Source organism: Erpetoichthys calabaricus, chromosome 3, assembly GCF_900747795.2.
Source record: "Erpetoichthys calabaricus chromosome 3, fErpCal1.3, whole genome shotgun sequence".
Lineage (NCBI taxonomy): Eukaryota > Metazoa > Chordata > Cladistia > Polypteriformes > Polypteridae > Erpetoichthys > Erpetoichthys calabaricus.
The window spans coordinates 174,030,895-174,058,868 of NC_041396.2; the positions used below are offsets into that span (position 1 = coordinate 174,030,895).

Here is a 27,974-nt window from a genome sequence, read left to right on the forward strand (position 1 = left end):
TTCATAATGAGGGATACAGTTTAATACACCTCCAGCAATATTTCATAATCGCGTACACAGTTTACAGTAATTTAATAATCTCTCAAAATAATTTAAATAGTTTAAAGGAGTTTACTGTCAGGGAATAATCAGTTAACAGGAGTTGTATATCGTGATCAATGATCTTTTCAATTCATGTCCATGAAGAATTGTAGTTTATCCTGTCTGCATATTTCGACAAACATAATTTACATGACATGGGCTACAGACTGTATATACTTTAAGCGAAACCTGACATGAAATTAAATAGTGTGATCTTTTGACCGAATCGAAGAGTAGAGATCAATATACACACAACGTCCATTCCAAACTGCGTTCTATTTAAAAAAGCAGTTCGGCCACGTTCTTAATTGTTCTATACTATAACGTTTACAGAAAGCTTCAAAAACAAGACATTGTAGCTAGATAAACAGAGTGAATCGTGTCACTTAGGCGCTCCAGTAATATTGGTTTCGATTCGTAAGCTTCTCTGTTCCCTTAAAAGTCAATACCCGCACAACCCTCACCCGATCTTGATTCGTACGCATTCGGACATTTCCGGGCTTGTTTGCAGCTTGCGATCGATGACGTCGTGGAAAATGATAGGGGCGGCGCTACAGTGTGCGCAGGCAGGGCAGTGATTGGACGAGCGACTGTTGTCAGCCAGAAGTCGGACGGTCCAGAAAGAAAAAAGCCTCTTAGAAAAGGAGAGCGAGAGAGAAGGGGCATACGGAGTTGTTGGACCTGCCTGCTTTGTGTAATTTTAACACAAGAGAGGGCCAGGAAGGCAGAGAGTGATTTTGATTGCAACCGTCTCGGGTGAATACGTACGTGTGCTTGAAAGTAGTCGTTGGAACGCGTTTATTTTGGAAAGTATCTTGTCGAGATTTATCACCGAAGACCGACTGACGTATCGGTGAAGACGTTCTTTTGATCTGAGACAGAGAAAAAAAGGAGAAATTGTATTGGTTCCAGATATTTTTTTGGAAAAGAAGATTGAATAGATTTATAGAGAAGAGCAGTCGACACTTAGACTTGTTTTGTTTACAACCAGGAAGTGGCTCCTTCCGTTCCGCCATATTTGCCAGCTGTATACTGCGCCACCCTGAGAAGCTGACCAGAAGATATTGTGTATTACGGCGCCGTGGCCAAGAGTTCGCATACATGCGGACACATTCCCGTTATTTGTTTTGCACATAACAAACTTTGCAGGAGATGTATCCGCCATCCCCGCCATCGTGCGATTTCCATGCCGCAATTGGCGAAACACTTGGCCAGCACGTCGTGTCCAAACTTGTGCACACTTTTCCTGCACCCTCAAAACACAGCAGCCACCAACATTTGGTCACCAACCACCACCACAACAACAACAACAGTGCCAATAACAACCATCGACGACAGGCACTGATGAAGAAACCTGGCAGAAAAGTCCGCCCTACTCTAACGGGGCTGCAAAGTCGGCACCACCCTAACCAGAAGCACCCCTCTTTGGGTAGAGGCCACCCTTCGCGATTCAGCGATCTCAACAGCAACGACAACAACGCAGGCGGTTCCTCGGAGGTGGGCGTAAGCTCTCCAGTCGGGGAACTTGCTGCTAGTCGGAATCCGGTGGCCGCTGGTGCCCACTTCCACCAGAAAGGGGCGCCGAAGAAAGAGGTGAGTACTTTGTTAGAATCGCACGCATTAAAAACCACAGTTGTTAAATGATTCAAAGAAATGGTCATGAACTTTCACTGTGTGTCCAAATTTACATGTTCCTTTTGTTAGATTCAGAGTTGGTGGATTGACCAGACCGAACACACGTTCACATTCATTCTTTATTCTTTGTTTATCTACTGTGCCAATCAGATCGAAAGTTCTATCGTTCGAAATGTGTGTTCTCTTGTGTCCCCGCCTTTTCTGACCATGAACGGGCATCTCTTTGTTTTGGTGTGATGTCACTGTGCTTTAATTATATAGTTTTCTTTACCCGTTTTATTTTTTTACATAAATGCACATAATAAGTTACATAATTACATTTTTGGTGATAAACGGTATTATTGGTGACCTTTTGGGGGTGGTGGTCGGGATAATTTTGAGTTTGCTGTATACTAAAATAATGCCCCATATCAGTGAATATAAGCCCACCTTACTGCCAGCAGCCAAAAAAAATGGATCATTGGGTCACTAGTTCTTTTCTGAAAGTTTACACCCAAGCTCCGCTGTGTGTGCTTATCAGCACGTTTGTATGTTTTGGCTCTGGAAACTGTGACGCGATCCCTCACCCCCCCCCCCCCCCTCCCCATCCGCAGTACAAGAGCAAGACACGTATTGTAACGGGCAATGAGATGAAAACACCTACACACACACCGAACTGGTGTGAAGACCAATAACGGGCGCCGCCGCGTTTATTCCAAAAAATGATTTACAGCACAATCAAACTGCGCTGTAAAAGCCGCCAGTAAAAATAACCGTGACTTCACTAAGCAAGCTATTCCACTCTCGCAGTGTTCTCGATCGTCGTCCAGCGTTACGTGTGGTGTCTTTTTCCCCGTTCCCTATTTTGATCTAAAAGGCTGTATTTTATAATGCCATGGGAGTCTCCACCAGTCTTCTCGTACGTGAAAGGTTTAACGAGAAAGTACCAACGCACACCTGTGAATACCCTGCTGCCAATCATCTGTTTAGACCCCGCCTACCTCGGTGGTGACCGTGTTGTCTACTGAAATGTGATTGAACCCGGCAACAGTAATAATGTGGGGACGGGCGACCAATAGCCGCGTACTGGGGGCGGAGTTTGCAGATATAGTTGGGCGGACGTGCAGGCAGGACGGCTCAGAATGGACGAGGAGGCTCTACGCCGCGTTGACACAAACGGTGGGGAGGGGGGTGCTTTGTTTTTGTAAACTTTAGTCGCACCACGTTCAGTTGAACCAATTATGGTACCATGCATGCTGAATAACACAAAGATCCCAGTTTGTGTTAATGGTGACACTTGTTACATTTTGGTGTGTGTGTGAAGCTTCATACATCAAAGATAAATTTAGTATGAACTATGAATTCTTGGTACAGTTCTGGTATAATACCAAACAGCAGCCTTTCCCCAAGTTTATTAATATAGTTGCCATGCCCACAACCACCATTTAATTATGGGCCTTGTGCAACCTTGGGGATTTTGGCATCATTCCCTTCATCACCACTGCAGGGTACCTTTTCACTCCTGTCCAAAGTGCCCAGCTTATGCTATCCAGTCAGTTTTTGTTCTCTCCTAGCTTGCCATTGTATCATACTTACTTACTGCAGTGTTTTCTAATGTTTGTTACACTGCTACCAGGGTTGTAGTCCGTTCATAAACTATTTAACATAAGCAGACTGGTTAATTGGCAAATGTGATACTAGTGTATTGTAATTCTGATGGCACTGTATAAGGGGCCTTGTCGTTGAGCACAGTGTTAATGGTTCTGTGAAACTGTGATTGGCAATACCTTTACCCCAGTCAACATCGCAACACGGTTTAACTAAGTCGTCTTCCTGCACTGCTGTAAAAAGTCATTAACCCTGGAGCCTCTTCTATTGTTCTATCTTCCTACTGCAACCACTTCAGCGTCTACATGCCCAGCAACCTTTAGTTTGTCAGTTATGTACATTTCAAATGTTGCTCTCCTGTCAGCCAGCTTATATGCACTAAAGTTGCAAATTCAGTAACTGATTTTTGTACTTATATATATATATAAAAAGTGAGCTTCCATTCATATATATGTGTATGAATGTGTATATAGCTCTTCTGATGTGTACCTTTGACTGAGTACTCATTTGCTTGTCCTCTTATTGAGACAAACATCTGAATTGAGGCACTGACATTAATCCTGGAATGCACCTTATTTTGCAGGTGGGGAAGTCTAAAGTTGGAAGACCAGACAAGACGTACTTTCCTAGTGGCCAGACGTTGTTCACCTTGAGCAAATGTGAAAACCCAGTCCAATCTTTGCACATTGTCAGACAAAAAAACATCAAGCACGGTGTGCCTGTGAAACTTTACTCTCAAGTGAAGCGAAATGAAAATGTTTATCGGCAGGAATCTCCGCTGAACTTGTACCACAGAGAAGGGAAGAAGCCACTTAACACGGCTGATAATTTTAAGAGCACCAATCCCAACAAAGCAGAAGTGACCTCTGAAGAAGAGAACCTCAAAGATGGCGAGAGCTACTACGCAGGCGCAAAGTTCAGCGAACCCCCGTCTCCCAGCGTTCTGCCAAAGCCCCCAAGTCACTGGGTGGGAGACAACACTCAGCAGCATTCCGACTCTTGCAGAGAGCTAATGACTGTCCATCTAAAGACTCTGCTGAAGGTTCAGCCATCTCCTTAAGTGACAGTGGAGATCACAACATACCCGATTGACTAATTTGGCACTGAAGATCATTTTTGTTTAGTACTGGATGTGGAATCGTTGCAACAGAATAGCTTGGACTTTTTAGGTTGTGTCCGAATTGACATTTGTGTTGAACAGCGGCCTTGTATAGTTTATTGACATTTTTAATGGACTTGTGGAAATGTAAATATTGTAAACCTTGTAATATTGTGTATATTTTTTCATGTTCTTTTAACTAAAGTAAACTATAGTTTTGTTACTGAAGCCTATATGTATTATGCGCCAAAAAAAAGCTGGTGCACTTTATAAATTGTTTTATTTTGTCTATGAAACTGATGTCAAAAAAAAATGACTGTGAAACATGTTAGGGCACAAACAAAGTGAGATGCCTTTTAGGCGATCTTACATATTTGCACAAGACTTGTAAACTAGACAGGTGTTCAAGTAACTGTTGTGTAGCAGAACAACCTGTGGCCTCCTGAAGCCAACCCCAACTTGAGCAGCTGCTATGTATGCACTACTGAGGGAGCAGGTCAACAGCAAACTCGGGGAACAATCAGCGGCGCCCAGACGTCTGCAATGAATTGTGAAGGTTTCATCAAGAATCAAGTGTTGTAGCCTCAGATGAAGAAAAATACTTGCTCGACAAAATTTGAATTTACTTTTTATTTTTAATTCATTTGCTAGTTTACCAGCATTGAACATTTCCTTGAACATCTTTTCTTTTTTAAAATAATAATCAAGACTGCCTGTGCTTCCTTAATTATTAACACTGAGATGTGCATAAGTAATAAATCCAGACTTTTTTTTTTTTTTTTTTTTTTTTTTTTTTTTTTGGAAGGTTGGCAAAAAGTCTAAGAGGAAATTTTAGTCTTTTTTTTTTTTTTTAGCGGGGCAGCGATTTTTTTATGTTCTTCAATGCTGAAAAATAACACAAATGCAAAAAAGATACAATGTTAAAAAGTCAAGACTTTTTTTGTTGCAACATTACAAATTTTATTTGTTTAAAAAAAAAAAAAAGTGACATTTTATCTGCTAAACAATACTGCTGATTTCCCATTTCTTTGAAATTGGATATAAAAAAAAAAAAAATAAATTTATTTGGCCTCCCCACATACACTGTCTGTGTCATTTCATTGAAAGTTTTAAGGAAACCTTTACTTTTGCTCATTATATAAGTGCTCTCATTCTACTGATGCATTACGTTTACTTTAAGTACATGTCATTTATTTTTTAATTCCTCTTATGAATAATTGAAAATGCTGGGTAGGATTGGAGGAATCAGGGATACACAACGAAGGCACAAAAGAAATGAATGACTGCTTTTAATGGATTTCTGCAGCATCCCGAAGCCCACCCATTAAATGGTTGTCAGTCCTTGACAAGTTTTATAATGTGTGTACATCTCTAGAGGGCCAATCTATTGTGTCCAATAAACTGAATGCAAAAGAATGGTGAAAAATACACAGTTTTAATAGATGGCGGTTGTTTTAAATATACAGCTCACTCGTATGGAGCAGTGTCAATTTTCAAGAGGCTTCAAATTCAGGTTCACGTACATCTTGAATGTTAGAGTGATTCGTATATATTGTCTCATCTGTCCATACATTTTCTGCACACGTTCTACACAGTAAAAGATGGCGGCAAGCTGGAGTCTAATAGGCAGATAAAGGGATAAGCCAAGAAACGGCCTATAACTTGGACAGCCATCTGTTGTCAGCACATATAGCCACACTTGATATTTCTGGATTGTGGGAGTATCTGTTAGTTTGATATGTTTAATGTTAATGGATGAAACACTGAGCTGTAATGCGGTAGGCTGCTGCTTCACTCCCAGCATGCAACTCACTTTTTGAAGTGACTTAACCCACAGTACAGGGGTTAGCAATGCACAGCAAGTCCTAGTTTTTCTTTCTGGTCAGAGTCCTCTCTTCAGGTACTCTAGTTATACAATACAATTTATTTTTGTATAGCCCAAAATCACACAAGGAGTGCCACAATGGGCTTTAACAGGCCCAGCCTCTTGACAGCCCCCCGGCCTTGACTCTCTGACACACCACAAATGTTCAGGTTTGGTTCCCTGCTGTCACTGCACTGACCCAGTTACAGTGACTACAAGAATGCAGGGTCCCATTGTTTTTATTGCCTTGCACTCAGTAATGTCAGGACGGAGACCCATTGATGGTGCTGAAATGGAAAACACAGATCCACAAAAACAGCTTGATAGTAATTTTAATCAAGAGTTGAATTGTGGATCATAATACTTTATGATCTTAAAAAAGACATTACACACTAATTGCAAAGTCTGAAAGACAATTTTGTTGTAAAAAGAGCACTTGTATATTTGATTTAGATTTTTTTCTGACCTTACTGTGATGATTATGGAGCTCATTTTGCAGTTTTCCTACCACTGAAATGAAAATCTCACATCTCTTTTGTTCTTCTTTTTTTTGCTGAGAACAAACCGCCCCTGAAGTTTACTGAAGAGTGAATAAGAAAAGTGGATCTGATGTCATTGCAGCCCAATTTAGTTAGACACTTAAAGGATAACACAAGCTGCAACAAGAACCTGGGATGTGAAACAAGCCTAACAGGACTGGGATGGGCAATGTGATTAGAGCTGATCAGGTAGGTACAATGGTGAGTCAGCTTCCTGCAGTAAACGGTTTACTGATCGGGAACACCCAAAGTGAAAGATTGTTTTGCAAATGACAGTGCTTCATTATTTTCCAACTGACGTAATCTAATTATAGGGTTAGAGGGGCCCAGCACCTGTTTGTAAGTACTGTGTGCAAGGCAGGACACGACGTTGGACTGTACACGTCCACTGCCAGCCACACTTGCCCTTTATGCTAATGTGCACATTTTTGAGAGGAAGAATGAAAACTGGAGTAACTGGAGAAAGAACTTACTCAGAAATAGGGAGAACATGCAAATTCCACACAGAGTATGCACATTTTTCACATCCTGCTATTGGTTAACAAAAGTTTCTTTGTATTTGTAGATTTTGTTCTACTTTTAAAGTTTCAAATCTGCCATTGTATATACAAATTTTGACACATTTATTTTCCTATGTGGGTGGCACACTGGCACCTTATAGTAAGGAGACCAAGGCACACATCGCAGGTACTCCTTGCGTGGAGCGTACAGTAAATGTCCTTCCTGTATATTTGTGGATTTCCTCCAACAGTTCCGAGACATTTAGTTTAGGTGGACTGGTTTTGCTGTGATGGATTGGCACCCTGGTCAAGTATTGTTCGTTGCCTTGCACTTGCACCAGCTGCCCCGTGACCCTGTCCTGGATAAGTGGTTTAGGATAATGGATAAATTGACTTTCCTAACTGTAATTCTTTATATTGAAATACTTTAAAGTTCAATAAAGTGAGAGTCACATGGTACAGACTATCTCAGTAGATCTGGGCACAAATCAAAATCTACCTTGGACAGGGTGCCAGTCCATCTCAGGGTCCAGTCACCCACACAGAGCTCATTTACCTTCCCTGTATGGCTTTGGAGATGTGGCAGTAAAGCTGGAGAACCCAAAAGGAAAACCTCATCTAACGTGGAGAAAATATGCAGATTCCACATGAACAATGACAGGACATTGGATTTGAACTCAGGAGGCAGCAGCCTGTGCCGCCCTGCTATGCTATTAATTTAAGCCAGCAAAGACCTGCGGTAAATGTATATGTCCTCATTTTCTGCTATAAGTTAATTTATTGCATATTTTGGAAGAATATCCCGTTCCTTAAAGCTGTTTTTTCCTGACACAGGCAATTTTTAATATGACAATGTAAATAATAATAAAAAGTCTGAATTACTGTAAGCCACCCTAATTTATTTCATGAGGTAGAAGTATGTAATAAATAAGACTAGCTGTCTCACATATTTGACATATTAAAATGTGTGCTTCAAGTTAATGTATAAAGTCAAAATGTTTTTGATTGTAATAGAAATTGGTCATTTTTGACACTCTGATAGTGGTTCATAGTGGGCAAGATCCCTAGTAAAGGACCAAAGATAGCATCATATTCATAATCACTGACTTTGAAATAGTCTAAAATGATACCCCACATGCTTATGTTTTAAATTGGTAATTTTTAGTCTTCTCGGAGTGGCTCTTAGAGGGTGTGATTGATGGACAGCCGGCAGCTCAACCTGGTCAAGACGTCCAAAGAATGAAAGGATCGGGGAAGGCAGCGAATTTCCCATTGGGATTAATAAAGTATCTATCTATCTATCTATCTATCTATCTATCTATCTATCTATCTATCTATCTATCTATCTATCTATCTATCTATCTATCTATCTATCTATCTATCTATCTATCTATCTATCTATCTATCTACTTTGGGACACTGCCTCTCCCAGGACACTACCCTGTAGCTTAGCAGTGCTCCGGATTCCCGCAGGGCACCATGGGATCTCTGGGGTTTGGCTTCAACCACAATAATGGCTCAGTCCTCTCCTTCTTTGTCTTCTGCTGCCTCCACTCCTCTATAGCAAGCTCTGTCCTCTGCCTCCCAACTCCAGCTCCTCGAATGGAGTGAGGTGGCCCCTTTTATACTGCTCCAGGTGCTCCCTGATCCTCTTCTGGCAGCACTTCTGGGTGTGGTGGAAGTACTGCAGACCAAGGCTCCGGAGCTGCCCAGGCGCCCCCTGTCAGTGGCCACAGGCCCAGCAGGGTTGAGCCCCGATGTAAACCAGGGGGGCTGCCCTCTCCTGTCCCGGGGGAGGTACTGCTGTTGACATGTTCTCTCCCCTGGTCCTCTCCTCAGAAGGGTGTCGTGACCGGACACGACCCCCAGCCGTCTGCCACAACACCTATTGGTTCACTCTTTATCTTATTGATGTAATTTCCTGCACAAACAATATAGTACAAAAATGGCCTATAAATGAAGGCTTTTCAAGTCTACAGGGCCAACAAAAGGCGTAACCCCTATGTTTTGCGTCACTAGACTTTAAGATGAGGCAAGTAGTATATCATAAGTAGAGGTTTCCTCATACCAATGATTCAGGAGTTTCTGGACAAACAAAACTGAAGTGATTTCAAAGCTTTCATAAGTAATTCTTATGAACACAAAATCCGGAACAATCTGAATAGTTTACCCGGATTTTGGCATTTTGCTCTCATTTCTGTACTGATGGCCATGACATTACATTTGTTCCCAACGCAAAGGTAACACATGTTTCAGGGTTGAGGGTTGGATTGGAGAGTCTCACTTGGATGTACAGTACTGTAAAAATATTTGTCTTTGTAGGTTTCACATTGCTCAAATTCCAAATTCATTAGCTTTGGATTCTCCTTGGAGCACTGGATGACATGATGCTTCACTTCAGGAATCACCTTCACATACATTTTTATTTTTTATGGAAGGAGGAGGCCCATACACCGTGCTCATGTTGAATTGTCCATGAAGAATGGATTTAAGTGAATCATAATAAATTCATTTAATGTGTGCTACTTTGTGTACTGTTAAATCTTCATTCTTCTTTTTGGTTCAACCCATTGTGGCAAAATTTTCATCTGTCATTGATTTCAAAGGACAGACAGGTCTTGGATCATCTTTAAACAAAGTCTTGCAAGGAATGGAGTCTACTGCTCAACTCTTGACTGAGATGGACTAGGGTCCTGGTAAACATTAACCAAGTGAAGATATATTAGAAATTCAATGATGGCACAATACACAATACTCAACTGCTAGGTTGACTAGGTTCTGAAACAAGAAACATACACTACAAACTACAAATGCTAGAACTTTGTAATCCAAATATTTTAGTACAGATAGGACAATTTTTGGCCACTTAGAAATTTGCACTATAAAATACTACTTTCAGGTTACTTTTGATCATCCTTTATGTACGTACAGTATATACTCAAGAGTTTACTCAAAATGATGATCAAAAATCATCTAGATTTAAGGACATAAACTGTGATGATATGAGAGTTTGGAGGACACAGGCCATACTTGTTCAAGCTAAAAGAAAGGCTACAGTAACTCACATAATCACTATGTACAACTGTGGTGAACAGAAAAAGCATCTCAGAATGCACAAAATGTTGAACCTTGAGGCAAATGGGCAGAAGACCACATTAGGTTCCACTCCCGTCATGCAAGAACTGAAAGCTTAGGCTGCAATAAGCACAGTCACAACAAAACTGGAGAGCAGAAGAGTGGAAAAAATGATCCTAGTCTGAATGTCAGTTTTTGCTGAGGCTCACCGATGGTAAGGTCAGAATTTGGCACCAACAGCATGAATCCATGCACCCTACTTGTCTTGTGCCGACGGTCCAGGCTGATGGTGGTGGTGGCGTAATGGTGTAGGGAGTGTTTTCTTGGCAAGCTTTAGGCCCATTAATACCAATCAATCATTGCTTGAATGCCACGGCCTATCTGAGTATTGTTGCTGACCATGTGTATCCCATCATGGCCACAATGTACCCATATTTCCAGCATGATAACACACCACGTCACAAAGCTAAAGTCTGTCTTAGACTGGTTTTGTGAATATGACAAGGAGTTCAGTGTTGTCCAGCAGCCTTCCCTGTCACCGGATCTAATTCCAAAAGAACGTCTTTGGGATGTGGCAGAATGGGAGATTCAAAGCATGAATGTGCAGTTGACAAATTTGCGGAAATAGCATGATGTTATCATGTCAACATGGACCAGAATCTCAAAGGAATGTTTTAAGAGTAACAGGAGGTCCTACCCGGTATTAGTACAGTATATATATTGTGAACATGGTGAATGCGACCCCAAGGGGACATGGCCACTCCTCCAAAACCCTCTCTTAAACACTGATACAATGGGAAACAAACACAGCTTTTTATCTCCTCTTTGTGGGGATCAGCTGCTAGCCTGCTGCTTGCTGCCGTGCCATGTGATCTTCCAAAATTTAAAAGACCACACCGCGGCTGTCCTAGTGACTCATTGCCTTGTCTCTCTTCCCCCAGACATCCTCTACTCCGGTTGGTGCTCCCAAGCCGCCATGCCCCTTTGAGGAGGAAGATTTTGTGTTCTTTTGATCGAGAGGCTGAGCTTTGGTGACCGGTTTGACAGGGTGCCCGGATCACTCCTGAAACAGACTTGTGTTTGTTCTGTCTGTATTCGAATAAAGTTTCTGTCTCTTGAAAACCCTGAGTGAACCTATGCAATATAGTATATGTGAGACCCGTTAAGACCCCCCCATGCCAAAGCATGGGTGACACATCCATTGATGGTCCGCTGTGAGACAATGGCAGGTTCACCACGTCACCGAAACAACTACTGTTTCCCTGAAAATAAGACAGGGTCTTATATTAATTTTTTCTCCAAAAGATGCACTAGGGCTTATTTTCAGGGGATATCTTATATTTATTCATGTACAACAATATACAGTACATTTACTCAAATACAGTCATATCATTTTCTTCTGTAATATCGTTATAACTCTCCACATTCAAACCCTGAATTTCTTACTACTCCAGCCTCTTTTAGGATCCTCCAGGATCGCTGTGCGTTTGATCAATGGTTCGATGTGGTGAAGCAAAATGCTGACATACAAATGTATTCATGTTGCTTTGATATTCAAGTGTCGCTTATTCCCCAAAGTAATGACAAGATACATTTTAAAAGTCTCACATACCATCTTCTGTGCCGTTTTTTTTTTTTTTTTTTTTATTTTGTACCTTACAATACCATCAGAATGTATAGCGGTTTATTTGAACCACAGAGAAAAAAATAAGGACATAATGAAAATGTCTATTTTGTGATTAAAGTGGAAATTTTGGCTTTAACCTCGAAATGTCCACTTTAACCTCGTAGTTTATTTTAACATTAAAACAGATCGTTATAAACGTCATCTTAAAACCGACCCAGTTGTTAAATCGCTACGCGCTTCTGGGGCTTTCTCCTGACCTGACAGCAGCAGCAAGCAGCATCGTCACACAGAACACATTAAATTTATAATATTCCTGCTCTCTGCGCATTTAGAATTCTTAGATTTATACTTGATATCACTTTCATGATGAAATGCATTAAACTATGTATGTTACATTTTACAGATAAATAGTTAACTTTGTTTAAATAATGAATACTGTTAATAGTTACACATATGGGGTGGCACGGTGGCAGAGCGGTAGTGCTGCTGTCTCGCAGGGAGTCACGTCCCTTGTGATCCCTGCTTGGAGTTTACATGTTTTCCTGGTGGGTTTCCACAGTGTGCTCAGTTTTCCATCCAAAGACATGAAGGTTTAGGGATTTGGTGAAGCTACAATGACGCCAGTGTATGGGTGTGCTTGTGTTCACCTTGCGATGAGCTGATGCCCCGTCCAGTGATTTTGTTTCTGTCTTGCGCCAATGCTGCTGGAATGGGCGCATCCCCGAATTGATGGATGTAATCATTAAACATCCTTTTCAGAGATATTGTGGCACGGTGTCCTTAGAATTTAATGGATGTTTCAGGCACACGAGTTGCATTGCGTGAAGTATAAACCTGGCCTTGGGCACCTTACGTTTCAGCTGACGATCTTGACTAGGGCTTATTTTCAGGGAAACATGGTACGAGTCCACAGCCCTGCTGCATAACATGTCCGTTAGCCAAGTATTGATACGGGGAGTACTTTAATCTGCCCACTGACCTGGACCAATTTTTCTTTTCTGTCTCCCCGCCCCCTCCAGGATGACTGATAATGTCACTGCTCATTGGCTGTGTCTTTGTGTAGTGAAGTGGTAGCTCCTGTTTCAATACACATGTTGCTCTTCCTGTTTTGTTTTGAAATAAAGCTGGTTTTCCTGATGTCCGTGGACTCAGCCCCGTTTTTCGGGTGCAAGACAGTGACTCATGTGTCACTATATATATATATATATATATATATATATATATATATATATATATATATATATATATATATATATATATATATATATATATATATATATATATATATATATATATATACAGGCGGCACGGTGGCGCAGTGGGTAGCGCTGCTGCCTCGCAGTTAGGAGACCCGGGTTCGCCTCCCAGGTCCTCCCTGCGTGGAGTCTGTATGTTCTCCCCGTGTCTGCGTGGGTTTCCTCCGGGCACTCTGGTTTCCTCCCACAGTCCAAAGACATGCAGGTTAGGTGGATTGGCGATTCTAAATTGGCCCTAGTGTGTGCTTGGTGTGTGGGTGTGTTTGTGTGTGTCCTGTGGTGGGTTGGCACCCTGCCCGGGATTGGTTTCTGCCTTGTGCCCTGTGTTGGCTGGGATTTGCTCCAGCAGACCCCTGTGACCCTGTGTTCGAATTCAGCGGATTGGATAATGGATGGATGGATATATATATACAGTATAGTATATGGTGGGTGATAGGAGTCATTAAGCCATTCCCAAATCAACAGCAAGGATGCTGAAGGCCATAGTGTATAAAAATAAAAATTGTATGTTTTATTATAAAAAACATGGAGGATAGAAACCAAAGTATGAAGGAAATAAAAGAATGGATTTAAATTTAATGAATAATAATTCATTACATTTTTGAATGTTTCACTCAGTTTCTGGTGGTCTTTGCCTTGTGTGACAGTTACCTTCAGGTTGTGCTACAATTGCATCTTCCACAGAAAGCTGGAAAGGCATTATATCTTCCAAAAATATATATTAATGGATTAACATTTACATAAGAAATTTCACAAACTAGAGGAGCCCATGTGGTCCATTAAGCTTATTTGTTTAGTTAAGCTGTCCCTTTGGACTGGTGTAAGGAGTTTAGAGCAAAGTAATCCCTTTGCATGTGAACATGCCATACTACTTTTTAGAGTACTTTATGTAGTACTATATGTTTATTTTTGGATCATGTTTGAATCCAGCAGGCTTGTTAAAATGTTTTCAAATGTCATTTTTCTTTACACATATTGGGTGTTATTCATTTGTCTTACTGATAACTGTTCTGGAATCTAACATTCTCAATTCCACTTTACCCAGTTCAGTGTTACTGGGTTAGTGGAGCAGCACTAAATGCAAAGCACTCTTGGATGGGATGTCAGTTCATGGCTGAGTCTACACATGCACACTTTCACACTGGCTTTCACACAGCTTAATATTTTTTTAACTGAAAGCATTAATGCACATATGCTGTTATAATAATCAATTACATGACAGTCTGAACGGTGGTGCAGTGCCTCGAGTTAGAATACCTAGCCAGTGTTTGTGTTCAGTACGCGTTCTTCTTCATCTTATATCCCAAAAATGTGCCTGTTTGGTTATCCACCAGTTCTAAATTGTCTCAATGTGGATGACAAATGTGGACATGAGCGTGAGTGGGCCTAGAAGTAGACCAGGGGCTTCTCTGGGATTGGAGCCTGGCATATGCTAGATGTGGCTGGGATAGACTCCCCCTGCAACACTGAAATGGATTAAACAGGTTAGTGAATGTTCTGTAGTTTGTTTACACCCCATTCATAATCTTGTTTTTATTTATGTTATTGATTATCTGTGGTCATAAACAACCCCTGGGCATCTTTTGAAAACAGTCGGGTGTACCCATATGTCCTGGCTAAACTATCCATCGTACCCTTGTTGATTCTGGCCCCCTAATCATCCCCCATCTCTTGCTCACTGAACATCTCTCTCAACCCTTCACAACCTAATAGCTACAGTGGTAAGTAAACTGGTGCAAGAATGGTGCTGTCACATTAAAACCAAGGATACTAAACATTTGTGGTGGTTGAAGTGGCTCCAAACTATTTATGTAAAGCGCTATATGTCAGGTCAGGTCAGGTTGGGGAGCATGCACCTACAGACGATGAAACAACTTGGGATCCTAGTTGGCAACCCCCCTGGCAGACACGCGGTCCTGTGCCACCCTATGGAAATGACCGTCTATCTGCTGCAGCCAGGTGTTACGTGGGCATCCCCTTGGCCTGGTCCAGCCACTCAGGTCCTCAATAATGAGGATCCTGGAAGCTGGATCACCCTCGGGGAATCGCCCTACATGGCCATAGTGCCGAAATTGACGCTTTCTCACAATGCAGGTAATGTGCCTCACTCGGGACTCTGTGCGTAATCACTCATTTGAGACAAAGTCAAACCAGTGGTACCCAAGGATTCTCTAAAGAGACCCAGTATCAATGGAGTCCAGTCTTCATCTCAGGTCACTGGATAATGTCCATGTCTCGCAACCATATAGAAAAACAGGAAACACCAGGACTCTGAAGACTTGGACCTTTGTCATTTTACATAGATATCATGAGCACCACCCACCCCTTTCCAGAGACCTCATGACCCACCCCCATGCTCTCCCAATCCATCTACTGATTTCATAGGAAGAGTCACCAGAGACATGAATGTCTCACCTACCTGGATGGGCTGCCTGAAATTGGGCAACGCCTTAGCACCATACCAGTTCTGATCCCCAAAAGGTCTGACCCCGTTGGCTCTCTGACAGTTTTGACTGTTCTGGGGATGGGGCTCCTGAGGGCTTTCCCTCATCCCCTTTATAATGCAAGCAGCCTTCCTGTAGGCGATTGCAGCAGAGCTCACTGAGAGCAGAAAGGAATCCTATCTGTCGTCTGAGAGCTGTGTGAAGATTTTTTTTTTATGGTGGCTGGAGTGCCAATCCTGCCACCAACCCTCAAGTTGGAGGATGGCTTGCTGGGCCGAATGCAGTTTAACATTATAGCCAGGACATAAAGTGCTATATAAATGCATTTATTATTATTATTATTATTATTATTATTGTTATTACTATTATTATTATTATTATCATTATTTTTTTTTATTATTAAAGCTGTCTTTGACTCATCTAAGGCTGTTTTTCTATAGGAGAATGTGTTCCTTTAATGTGGGAAGTGAAATCCTTCACATCTTCTGTAACTCTGTGATGGCCAGTATGATTTTCTACACTGTGGTGTGCTGGGATGGTAACACCACTTTAAGAGAGGACCCACAAAATCAACCAGCTAATCAAAAGGGCAAGCTCAGTTATAGGATGCACTCTGGTCCCCTGGTGGTAGCTGAGACATCATAGACCCCCGGGCAAAGTAGTGCACTGGGGCCCCTGTTCTGATAGCATAACAGAAACATACATAGGCATCAGAAACACCATGGGCCCCTATACTCCTGAGGTCCCCAGCCAGTGCCCATTGTGCCCATACATTAAGATGGCCCTGGGTATTAGTAGAGAACAGAATTTAAACAAAACAAAGTGCAATTATGAACAATGCTGCAAATGTTCTCTCTGACACACAAACAGAGGACTTTCAGCCAATGATTTATTCAGCAAAAGTATGTCAAGAAGCGCTACTGGGGCTCCTTTATACCAACAACAGTATGTCTGCATAATGCCTCACTGTGTCTGTGACAGCTGTAGAAATAATGAATTAAAGCAATGAAAAACGGTGTAAATGATCAAAATTACTGGAATCGATAACATTTGACAAAGTTCATGAAACAAGATGGCATTTAAATACAGATGGGAAATGAGTACAGGAAATGGTTGGCAGGAAATGATGTTGAATTCTGGAGCCGGAAGTGAAGTCATCTATGGTGGCCAGACGTGATGTCAATGGCGGGCACCGGAAGTGACGTCATGGTGGCCATTTTGGAACTTCGGTTTTTCTGTTGGGAGATCAAGAGATTCAGGTAAGTACCATGTGACAACCCCTCATTTTGCAATGTTTCACTCACCTTTAGGCTTTTTGACTGCCTCCTAAACGCACATGTGTGACAGCCAAGTCAGACATTTTCTTTCTTTTGAATTTTCTTTCTTTATAGTCATCTGGGGCCTCATGTATAAATGGTGCATACGCACAAAAATTTTGTGTACTCCTGTTTCCATGCTCAAATTGCGATGTATAAAACCTAAACTTGGCGTAAAGCCACGCACATTTTCACGGTAGCTCAAACCCTGGTGTATGCAAGTTCTCTGCTCGGTTTTGCAAAGCGTCAAAGCAGTGCTACTGTTCCAGTGTGGTTTCCCTTTCTTTTTTAGATCCACATCCCTGACATGGCTTTATAAATACACTAACATTAACCGCATATTGTTTATTAGTTTAATGCATCTGATTGTAATTAACCTGTAACAATACAATGGTCCACAGAATGGTCAAACTATTACCAAATACCATAACTGCTTTAGCGTTGTTACTCTCACTGCACCTTCTTCTTCTTTCAGCTGCTCCCGTTTGGAGTTGCCACAGTGGATCACCTTTTTCCATATTACTCTCACTGCACTACTCGGAATATTTATATCACTGTATCTGAGTGTGGAATCACAGCTGTACAGCAACTGATTGGAAAGAGAATTATCGAGATACAGCATTAAGCACACACTGCCTCAGCCATGCTGCCTATTTGAACTGCTGTCATATGGCAAACACTTCAGAGCTTTTCCTGTACCGACCTCGCGGTTCAGAAACCGTTTCATCCCAAGAACTATAAACGCACTCAATCAGTCCATCAAGTGCTCCTTGTAGAACTGTTTGTACTTATAAGTACAATTACCTCACTGTAAACTTGCACTACAGTTATAATATTGCACAACCTGCGCCATTTTATAAAGCACGTATTTACATATGATAACATTTTTAAGATGAAATGCAGCAAAATATGTTTATTATATTATACAGATAAAACTTTAACTTTATGTAAATAATCTATATTGTTAATAATTAAAAATGTGAGGACACAGTGTCACTGCGCTAGCAAGGATCTGGTGCTCCGTTCACGGATTGTTCCTACCTCGCGCTGTATTCTTGCTCTTGACACTGGAAGGACAGATGGATAGAATAATTAAACACGTACTACGAAGATATTTCAATGTTCCTTATTAGTTTTGAAGAATCTGCTTCCTAAGCTTACAGATGGCTTAACGTCTATTACAGAGCTGATTGTGTGGTGATTGGTTATTTGGAGAAAGAAAAGGAAGGACAGGAATTGGAGGTTAGTACGTTTGAAAGAGACAGTACTGCTGCAATAAATTATTTCATTGAAGATCGTGCATGGCTTTGCAAGCATCTTGTGTGAGACATGAACAATCACTGCGCCACTGTGTTCCCATGTTTAATAACATGCTTTAACTCCTATCATCATGAAAAAGATATCAAGTATACATCTCAGTATTTAAATTATTCAGAGAGCTGTAATATCACAAATGTAATGGATTCTGTGTCCTATTGAAGAAAGAGAAAGCCCGTTTAAGAAACACGTAGTGATTCACACACATAGACCACATAGAAGAACACATACAAAACAAAGCATTAATGTGCTACTTTAGTTACGATGGGATTTGAGAAACTAGTAAATTAAACGATTTTAAGATGAAGTTTATGATGTTCTACTTTAATGAGAAAATAAACTACGTGATTAAAGTGGAAATTTAGAGATTAAAGTTGACATTTCGTGCTTTTTTTCCTACTGTGTCCCTATTTATTTATTTTTTTCTCTGTACCCTAATAAGCTTTCATATGACACTCAGACGGTGGGCTACGACTCGCCTTTTCATGGCGACTTTCATATGTGACAACTTCTTTTTTATTTCGGGCACTGTGTGACTTTGTGAACTTGAGCTTTCGAGTTTCTCCGACACTCTATGTCACTTGATCAACTTTCTTTTGTTGTTTATACCACTGTTTAAACCAACAAATAATAAGTTTCCTTGCCTCCACTTGGTATTCGCTGAAATTCTTCTCTTTCCCCCCGTGCATTTCACATTGTCTTTTCACAGAATGCTGAGCTTAAGGGCTATTTATATTGATTTGCATATTCAAAGAGGAGTTTGGGGAGTGGCAGCAGGCGCATGCACGTACATTACTTTTCACGCTGACCGGAGAGGAAGAACGTGGAAGTTGACGAACGTACAGATTTATGCATCTGGATTTTTTTGTGCATACGAACATTTCCGCTTTTGTCCTTACGCCATGTTTTAGTGTGAATTCTACGCACAGTGTTATGCATGAGGCCCCGGGTGTGTGTTTAGAGCAAAGTGTGTGTGTGTATATTTATTTATGTATGTATGTATTTATTTATTTACCTATTTATGCATTTAAAGAGCTTCTGTAAAAAGCCAAATGTCCCCTTGGGGAATAAAGTAATATCTACAGTACAGCAGAGTGCCTTTTAAGCCCACAAGGTGGCACTCTTAAAAAGGAATAAACTACATTGTAGCTTTCAGAATATATCAATATGACACACCACCACCTGATTCTTATTTTAAGGTATCTGTCTCTAATCACTCTATCTAGCACATTCCTACACACACAAAAATATATCCAGGACCTTGCAAAAGTATGCATAATTTTCCTGAATAATAAATATTTGGATGAAATTTTATATGCTATTATTCTGATATTCTTTTCTTTATAGCACTGGAACTCAAAAGTATTTTGAGTTATTTTTATGTTAGAAAAGCATCTTATGAAGAAAAAGGGAATATGCTGATTGCATAACTATTACTCCGAAAAAAGAAAACAAAAAAACTGACTGACAGGCAAAGAAATTGTCTTGTCGAATGCACTATCACTAAAGCAAAGGACAGGGCAAAATCCCACAGCAGATTGCAGACCAACAGGGACAAAAACATCTGTATGTCAGTGTAGGAAGGCAGGGAGCGCTATCGGGTGATAAAGTGTGTGTGTTCAGGGCACCTACACAACAAGGGTGAAGGGAGAGAGACTTGGCTTGCTAGATAAAAAAATACATAGAAGATGACCTATCAGATGTCAGCGAGTCAGACCTTGTGCTACATAAGGAGAGATAGCTCATGTGGCCCACAGGTGGCAGCAGAGACTGTATACCTAGGAGGACGAGACAATGATTTTGTTAGGAATAAGCACCAGATGAACTAAAAGGTTGCCATTTATTACTTTCCAGCCTGTTAGATGTCAGCATAATCCACGACATGATGAGGTGGGACCATGTTCACCTTTCAAAGGATATGCAGCCGGGAAAGTCACCGTGAGACTGGACCCTTTAAGTACAACTGCAAGCCTACTTATGTGGAAACAGAAGTATTTGCTAGATGGAGAGGCATATCCATCTAATTTTAGGACTTGATTTCAAGCAGGGGTTTAAAGCCACCTCTATCAGAGTATAGTTGGGATGAAGCCACCCTGGAAGAGGCCAGGATCATGTGAGAGGTGAGAAAGGAGTTGTTTTGTAGTGTTTGAGAGGCAGGGGATCAGGATTTGTTCAGTTCTGCAGAAATAGGCTCAGGATCCCCATGCCCCAAAACTGGGATCATGGAAGTGTAGTAAAAGGATGGGCTGATTGTAAGCAGTGGACTGCCATTTACTTTACTTGATAAACTTTACTGTTCAGACCGTGCAGCTATTGTACTATAAGGAAGTAAAAATAAATTCTGCTTGATGAACCCTATCTGTTGTCCTTCTTTCTCAGGTTAGCATGAACAGTTTAAACTAACATTACGTAGTAATTTAATAATTGCCTAAAAAATAAACAGAATGTTTGAATTTAAACAGAGTTTAAATGCAAGACAATGTTTAACCCCACCTTTAATGGTTTTGGTCTCTTCCTCTGGTTAATTGTTCTCTCTGCATTTGTGATGTTACCAACACATCAATCTATGGTCACTCCAAAAGTCCCGCAGCTTTCCCAGTCAATCCGTACTTTACTCATGGAAGCAGGAGTGTGTTAGGCAAGCTGGATATCAGGTTGAATCCCTCTCATTACCAGTTCTTTTTGTATTTTGCAGTATAAGTGCTTCTGTCTTGATGAACATCTTGACGGAGTGCAGAGAAAGTTGCTTATCTCTGTGAAACTCTCCCTCTGTACTCATATAAAGGCAGTACATTACAAATCAAATCAAAGGATGTTCTTAAGCCTCCTCTTTTCAAGTTGTTTGTGTGTAGAAGCTTCATGTAGACTATGACTGGAATTCAGAGTGAAGTATGCAGAAATGGGCTGTGACTCTTTCATTTTCCACAGACACTTTGTAAGTGTGGATTACAGAGTTGTTGTTGACTTGTGTAGGGACACAATTATGAATGCAAATCATTTCTGGGTTACATTGCACACTTTTAAGTACAAATAAAAGTGCAATTCCGGGGCAAAGATACCTTCATGTTGGCACAGCACATGAGCAGGGCCAGTGAAAGGCAATTAACCAGGAGGAAAGCCCACTAGCAAAAATCCACCTTTTCACACATTCACGCCACCTCAGAAATCTACATGTAAGTTTTTTAAGTCAAGATCATGTATGAATAAAGCCAGATTTGATACAATGGAAAACAGATCCCAGTTATTTTATAAATCAAGACTCAATATGAACTCTAAAAATTTACAGTGGCTGCTTATGATTAAAAAAGTGGAAGGTTAATCATGCAAACTGTCACAGCAACTTTATGTAAGACAGGCTGATGTTAATGGCACCAGAATGGTTATTGGTGATTATGACAGAGAAATTCCAACCCATCTTGATGGTCCTAACGAGAAATATGGAAGAGGATATTTTTTAATTAAAACTGTAACTTGGGCTCAGGTATGCACTGTGAAACTATTAAATCCTACTAAAACAATATTTTTTTTATTATTTAGTTAAATTACAGAATGCATAAATATTAATATTGTAACCTCCCTACTATATAACACCAGAATAATAAAAATATTGGCACTTCAGTAATGCATACATAAAATGAACACATTAAATACAAAAATGGTTAAAGTAATCACATTGCTCACATTGAGGTCTTATTTAAATTTAAACATTCTGAAAACTACATATCCTCAGTATAAACAGCAAATGCATATATACATATTACTTTTTGGTTATTATGTGGGAATTTTAAAATCTATTAGAAGAATAAGGCCTAGTATCCATCCATCCATTATCCAACCTGCCATAACCTAACTACAGGGTCACGGGAGTCTACCCCAGCCAACACAGGGCACAAGGCAGGAAATAAACCCGGGCAGGGTGCCCACCACAGGGCACACACACACACACACACACACACGCACACACACACACACACACACACCAAGCACACACTAGGGACAATTTAGGATCGCCAATGCACCTAACCTGCATGTCTTTGGACTGTGGGAGGAAACCGGAGCTCCCGGAGGAAACCCAGACAGACACGGGGAGAACATGCAAACTCCACGCAGGGAGGACCCGGGAAGCGAACTCAGGTCTCCTAACTCAACGAGGGAATTAATTCTGGGTTTTCACTCATATTTCATTTCTTGGCTTTGATTCTTGTTTTGTCCTAGTAACACAAAGAAAGATTAATATGAATCCTGTGTGCTCTCTGACTATTCTCTTGCTGACTTCCAAATGAAACCAATTGAAATCTCTGGTATATGATCTCAGGAAGTAGTGAAATTGTGAGATGGCACCTAAAGGGACAAATAATAATAAAAGTCAAAGAAGCAAGCAGAAGACTTACTTTGACAGATAAGAGAGCAAGAGCTGATGTTTGAGAAACACGTACAAACGTTTTACTGAATGAAACAGGTAGGACCTCTAGCACTAAAGTCTTCTAGGAAGCATCTTTTAGTTTCCTCTAACTCTGAAGGAGCTTCCAAAAGACTAGTCACAACACCAAAAGGAATTAAATGTACTGATCACAAAGAGCCCAATACGATACAAAAATTGAAGTCAAAAGACAGAAAGCACAAGCATGGTGTGTATATATTATCTTGTGACGATGCGGGTTCTGCTTCATACTCCCACTTTACTTTTGGGAGCTCTTTTTGAACCCAGCACCGTCAGTAATGTAACCTGATGAGCTGGACAGTGACGACACAATGAAGCAAGGGGATGGTGCAAAGTGCAGACATGCTTTTATTAAAAACAATCAAAAGCAAGAACAGTGTCTAAAGTGCAGTGCAATCAAAATGTCAATAAATAAATAATCCGTTAAAACCAGTGAAAAAGTGGAGATTAAAATCCAATAAATAATAAATCCTTTAAAAACGATGTTAAAACAATGGCTGGAAGCAGTCCTTTAAAAGCAAAACCCGGTGCCTTCTTTCTGCTGGCGGCTCCCCTGCCTCTCCCTTCCGGGACCTGCATCAGGGGAGTCGTCCTACCTGCAGCTGACTTCTTCCATCAGTCTGTAAGCCTTTCGCTCCCTGGCTCTGTTTGGCTCCACCAGACCAAGACTTGGGTTCCCCATTGACCAGGGTGCTCACGCTGGGGCATCCACCTCCCAAGCCTTCTCACTCCTGATGCCTTCCGCGGCCATATGCAGCAAGCCAACCACCTTCTGGGTCACTCCAGCTCCTCGATCACTCAGCTGGAGCGACCGCTTCCTTCAGCCCCACCGAGTGTCGGCCAAACACCCTTCCCAGGGGGCTCTCCTCCCAGCTGCCTGCAAACACCAGCGAGTCTGCTCTCAGTCCCTTGCTTGCTCACTCACTCTTTCTATCTCACAGCGGCTCTTTACTTCTCCAGTCTTGCCCTTCTTCCTCCTCTAACCCCTGTTTTTTCAATCTGTTTTTCATCTTCCCCCCTCCGCACTTGCGCTCCTACTATATATATACTGGGGACGTGGCTCGAGTGTGGCAATTAGCAGTTCCCTGCATCAGTTATGGATACAGATGATTCCTTGCCTGTGCACTTAAGTGAGGAAACACCCGCATCACGAAGCACCCGAGAACTGCTCCGGCCACACTACCACTCCCCCTCTTTAAGCCGCGAGCGCAGCAATTATTTGTTTAAAACTGGCCTTTTGTTCTGAGCCGTGGACCCACTATACCACACCCCCCCCTTAAGCCCCAGTTGCACGGGAAGGCTCCACACCACTAACAACCCTGGGCAACCGTCGGCCTGGGTCCACGGGTTGGCCACACTACCACTGCACTAAAACAAATAATAAAAGCACTAAAAGCAATCCCACACTAAAACCAACTCAAGCCCCCCTTGTAAAAACAGAACATTAAAAGAATAAGAACTTTTAAAAAGACAAAAACAAGCAATAAATAAATGTCCATTAAAAAGCTCAGTTCTTTAGAAATATCCTCCTCCGGCTTGGGTCCGTGGGTTCTTTTAATAGTCTGCCACCATTCCTGCTTGCTGCTCTGTCTCCTGCTCTTCAGTCCCCACTGCCAGCTCATCCCACCGCTGCCACCTTCTGCGATGGTACTGGGTTCAATAAGGCTCCCAAAAGTAAAGTGGGGGCATGAAGCAGAACCCACATCATCACATATTTCTATTAGTTTTCCCCTAACTAACCTACAAAAGATGCTTGTTTTGTTTTCTAAGCCAATTCAGTACATGAATAAAGTCTTTTGTTAAACAGGAAGTGCGTGATGAAGTCACACATAATGAAGACATCGGTTGCTAATGTCCTAAATGCACATCACCATTACAATGCAAAACTACCACAAAATAGCTGTGCCCGCGGGAAAAACAAACGATAGCAGTGTAGTGATGATATCTATGTTAGAAGTTAAACTATCATTAAAAACTCTTTTCTCGAATGTTCATGTGTTTTGTTCTTTGACATCTGTTTCTGGTTTTTTATGGGAAGAGTGTTTTTGGACTAGCATTTGGCATGAGAAAAAGGAATCAGGTTTTTAAGGAGAATGTAACCCTGGAAAATATACACTCTATTTATTGCATTGGGTTAGATTAGAGCAGATAGGTTAAATAAATTTTATTAATCCCATGTGGAAATTCAGATGCATACAACAGCAGAAACATAAAAAAAACATAAAAACAAGGATAGAGACTCACAGGACAAATAATACAGCCAATTAATCAATCAATAAAAATAAATACATATTGTGCAGATAAGGGGCGGCACGGTGGCGCAGTGGTAGCGCTGCTGCCTCGCAGTTAGGAGACCCGGGTTCGCTTCCCGGGTCCTCCCTGCGTGGAGTTTGCATGTTCTCCCTGTGTCTGCGTGGGTTTCCTCCGGGCGCTCCGGTTTCCTCCCACAGTCCAAAGACATGCCGGTTAGGTGGATTGGCGATTCTAAATTGGCCTTAGTGTGTGCTTGGTGTGTGGGTGTGTTTGTGTGTGTCCTGCGGTGGGTTGGCACCCTGCCCAGGATTGGTTCCTGCCTTGTGCCCTGTGTTGGCTGGGATTGGCTCCAGCAGACCCCCGTGACCCTGTGTTCGGATTCAGCGGGTTAGAAAATGGATGGATGGATTGTGCAGATATTTCAAAATGAATTTAACAAGCACATTAGGTAGGAGCATTGAATTGAATTCTTAGCACACCGTGGTGGAATGAGCCTGTGGCTAAAAGTGCTCCAAGAGAGTGCCTCCTGGTGGAGATGGAGGGGATTTTTCATGATGGCATCTGATTTTGACACCATCTTCTTTTCCACAACAGCTTCCGGTGTGTCTAGGGTTCGCCCTGTGATGGAGAAGGCTTTTCTGATAAGTTTGTTCAGGTATTGTGCTTCTTTTGAGCTCAAGTTGCTTCCTCAGGAGACTGTAGTATAGAACAACACATTGGCTACTATCGACTGATTCAACATTTCCAACAGTTTGCTGCATACTTCAAAAGACTTGAGATAGGAAAATGGAAACCCCATGAAAGTGGTCAAATAACATCTTAAACAGAACATTTGCATAAAAACCACGCAGGGCAGTTTTTTTATGTAAGAGCTGAATGATGGTGTCTGCAAAGAGGGGCCTACTCACCAATGAACCATTATGCCACCCCTCTACTAAATGCATGCATTCCGTGATTTGCTGTTTAGATGAAACAGTTCTACTGGATTCCCTTTATCAATAAATATAAGGACTTGCTCTGATAGTCTTCTTATTTTATAGTTAAAGAGCTGTTCGCCTAATCTGTCAAAGTTGAACAAAGACACACACAGATCTTACCTCAGACGAGGTTCTGGTAATTACTCAGTACCTTTGACTCAGCCAGTGAGACCTGATGGTTGCGTTAATTATAATAACTATTTTATTATGTTTGTTTCTTTATAGCAGGCTTAAACTACCAGCTTTGTTATGACCAAATAATAGAGCTGTCTGACCATTTGAGTTTTTTTGGATTCCAGAAATATATACTAGACCAGGGTTTCTCAGACTTGCTAGTGTCGTGCCTACTTTTTCCCAAGTGTCTTTGTGACCCCTTGGCAAATCAAGCGCGACAGTCACAGTATGGATTGGGGGGGGGGGGAACCGAGCACGATCTTAAGAGCTGGGGGAGAGGAAGTTGAGCGCAATCGTCAGCGCGGTGACACGCCAACACCCAATACCATTATGAATATTAGCAGCTTGTGACGCGTCAAAAGTGGGTCGCAACCCTGTGCCTGAGAAACACTGCAAGTACCTTTCTTTAGAAGCATCCCTTCCAGCACACATTGTCAGATCGCCAGTTACACAGAGAATCTTGATTATGTAAGTCCCGCAATACACAAATGTGCATCTGACCTAATATAAGGCTGTGTTTTCCACTCCTGATTGCTATCCAAATTTGAGGGCCGTCTCTGATATGGAACTTAACGCATTAACAGAAAATGTCTGAATACTGGTGCTGTGCACAGTACATGAATCTGCTCTATTTAAAAAACAAAAAAACAGACAAAAAGTATTTATTATTTTCTACATGGTAAAATATTAAGATAATACAGTTTTCTTTGTTGTTTCTCTTGCATCTATCAACAAAATTTACAAAGTGTGTCTTTGCCTACTGTGTAAATATAACTATATACAATGACATGTATTGATCTTTATTTTTAGTTTTAATAGGTTAAAGACTTTAAAGCAATTATTCAAGTCCTTTCTGCAATAACGAGAATCTGCAAAGCGAGGGGAAGAGTTATGGTAGGGTGGCACAGTGTTTAATACTGATGATTCTCTGCTCCAGAATACTAGTTTTAAATCACAGCCTATACTCTTCATGTAAAAAATGTCCTGTTCTCTCCATGTTTCAGGGTACTCTGGTTTCCTCCTAAAAATGAACATGTTAGAATAATTGCTAACACAAACTCACATAGAGGTGCCATAAACTGTACATAAGGATGCCCTGTGATGGACTGTTGCCCTGTGACCCTGAACTGGATTAAGTAGGTTTGATAATGGATGAATGGAGGTTATGATAAACTAAATACGCTCATTATTAGGGACTGAAACCCTTTCTGCCTGGAATACTTATTCTTCATTTTTCAGGCAGTGAGGGAGCTTGAAATGTACCTAACGTCATTTTCCCTGAATGTGAATAGAAAGAAAGAAAGAAAGAAAGAAAGCACTTGACAGTTTTCTTCCAATGAAATTAATTTTTTGAAAATGAAAGAAAAGCATAAATTGTATAAAACACTTTTTATTATTGGGTTTTTGTTACTTTTCTCTTGCATCTGTTTAGGATGTCTGCTGCGGATTACAGTCGCAGTTGGGAAGACTATTAATAGCCTGGACTCTTTTCACTATCCCTACTGTCTAACAAGAGAGGCTCCAGAAATAGAACAACAGACCATTATTATCTCACTGCATTGAGATCTCTGAGATGAATTACAAAAGATACACTTTTTCTTGCTATTCTTCTACCTTAGAAAACACATTTCAGAAAAATATCAAAAACAGTACTTTTTTTAGCTGAGTCTGTGTTGTTTTAGGCAAGATTTTTAATGTCATCTTTTAAGATATGGAGTATAATAAACAGAAAGCATTATATATACCAATGCAGAATCAATCTAAAATCAAAGGTAAAAGGTAATAATTA

The 27,974-nt window shown here is 41.1% G+C and overlaps 1 protein-coding gene across 1 annotated transcript; it reads left to right on the plus strand.

Annotated features, from left to right (window-relative positions):
* Positions 1-705: 705 nt before the first annotated feature.
* On the plus strand, positions 706-5,479 carry pnrc1 (proline-rich nuclear receptor coactivator 1). Its single transcript, XM_028797537.2, has 2 exons — positions 706-1,674; positions 3,887-5,479. Exons 1-2 carry the CDS (start codon positions 1,234-1,236, stop codon positions 4,361-4,363), a joined length of 918 nt encoding a protein of 305 aa, XP_028653370.2. The 5' UTR covers positions 706-1,233; the 3' UTR covers positions 4,364-5,479.
* Positions 5,480-27,974: the final 22,495 nt, after the last annotated feature.

Excerpts from the sequence above, each read along its gene's own strand:
- pnrc1 (XM_028797537.2), top strand. The coding sequence starts at position 1,234 with ATGTATCCGCCATCCCCGCCATCGTGCGATTTCCATGCCGCAATTGGC. Across the intron at positions 1,675-3,886 it reads AAGGGGCGCCGAAGAAAGAG|GTGGGGAAGTCTAAAGTTGG; the intron begins GTGAGTACTTTG and ends CTTATTTTGCAG.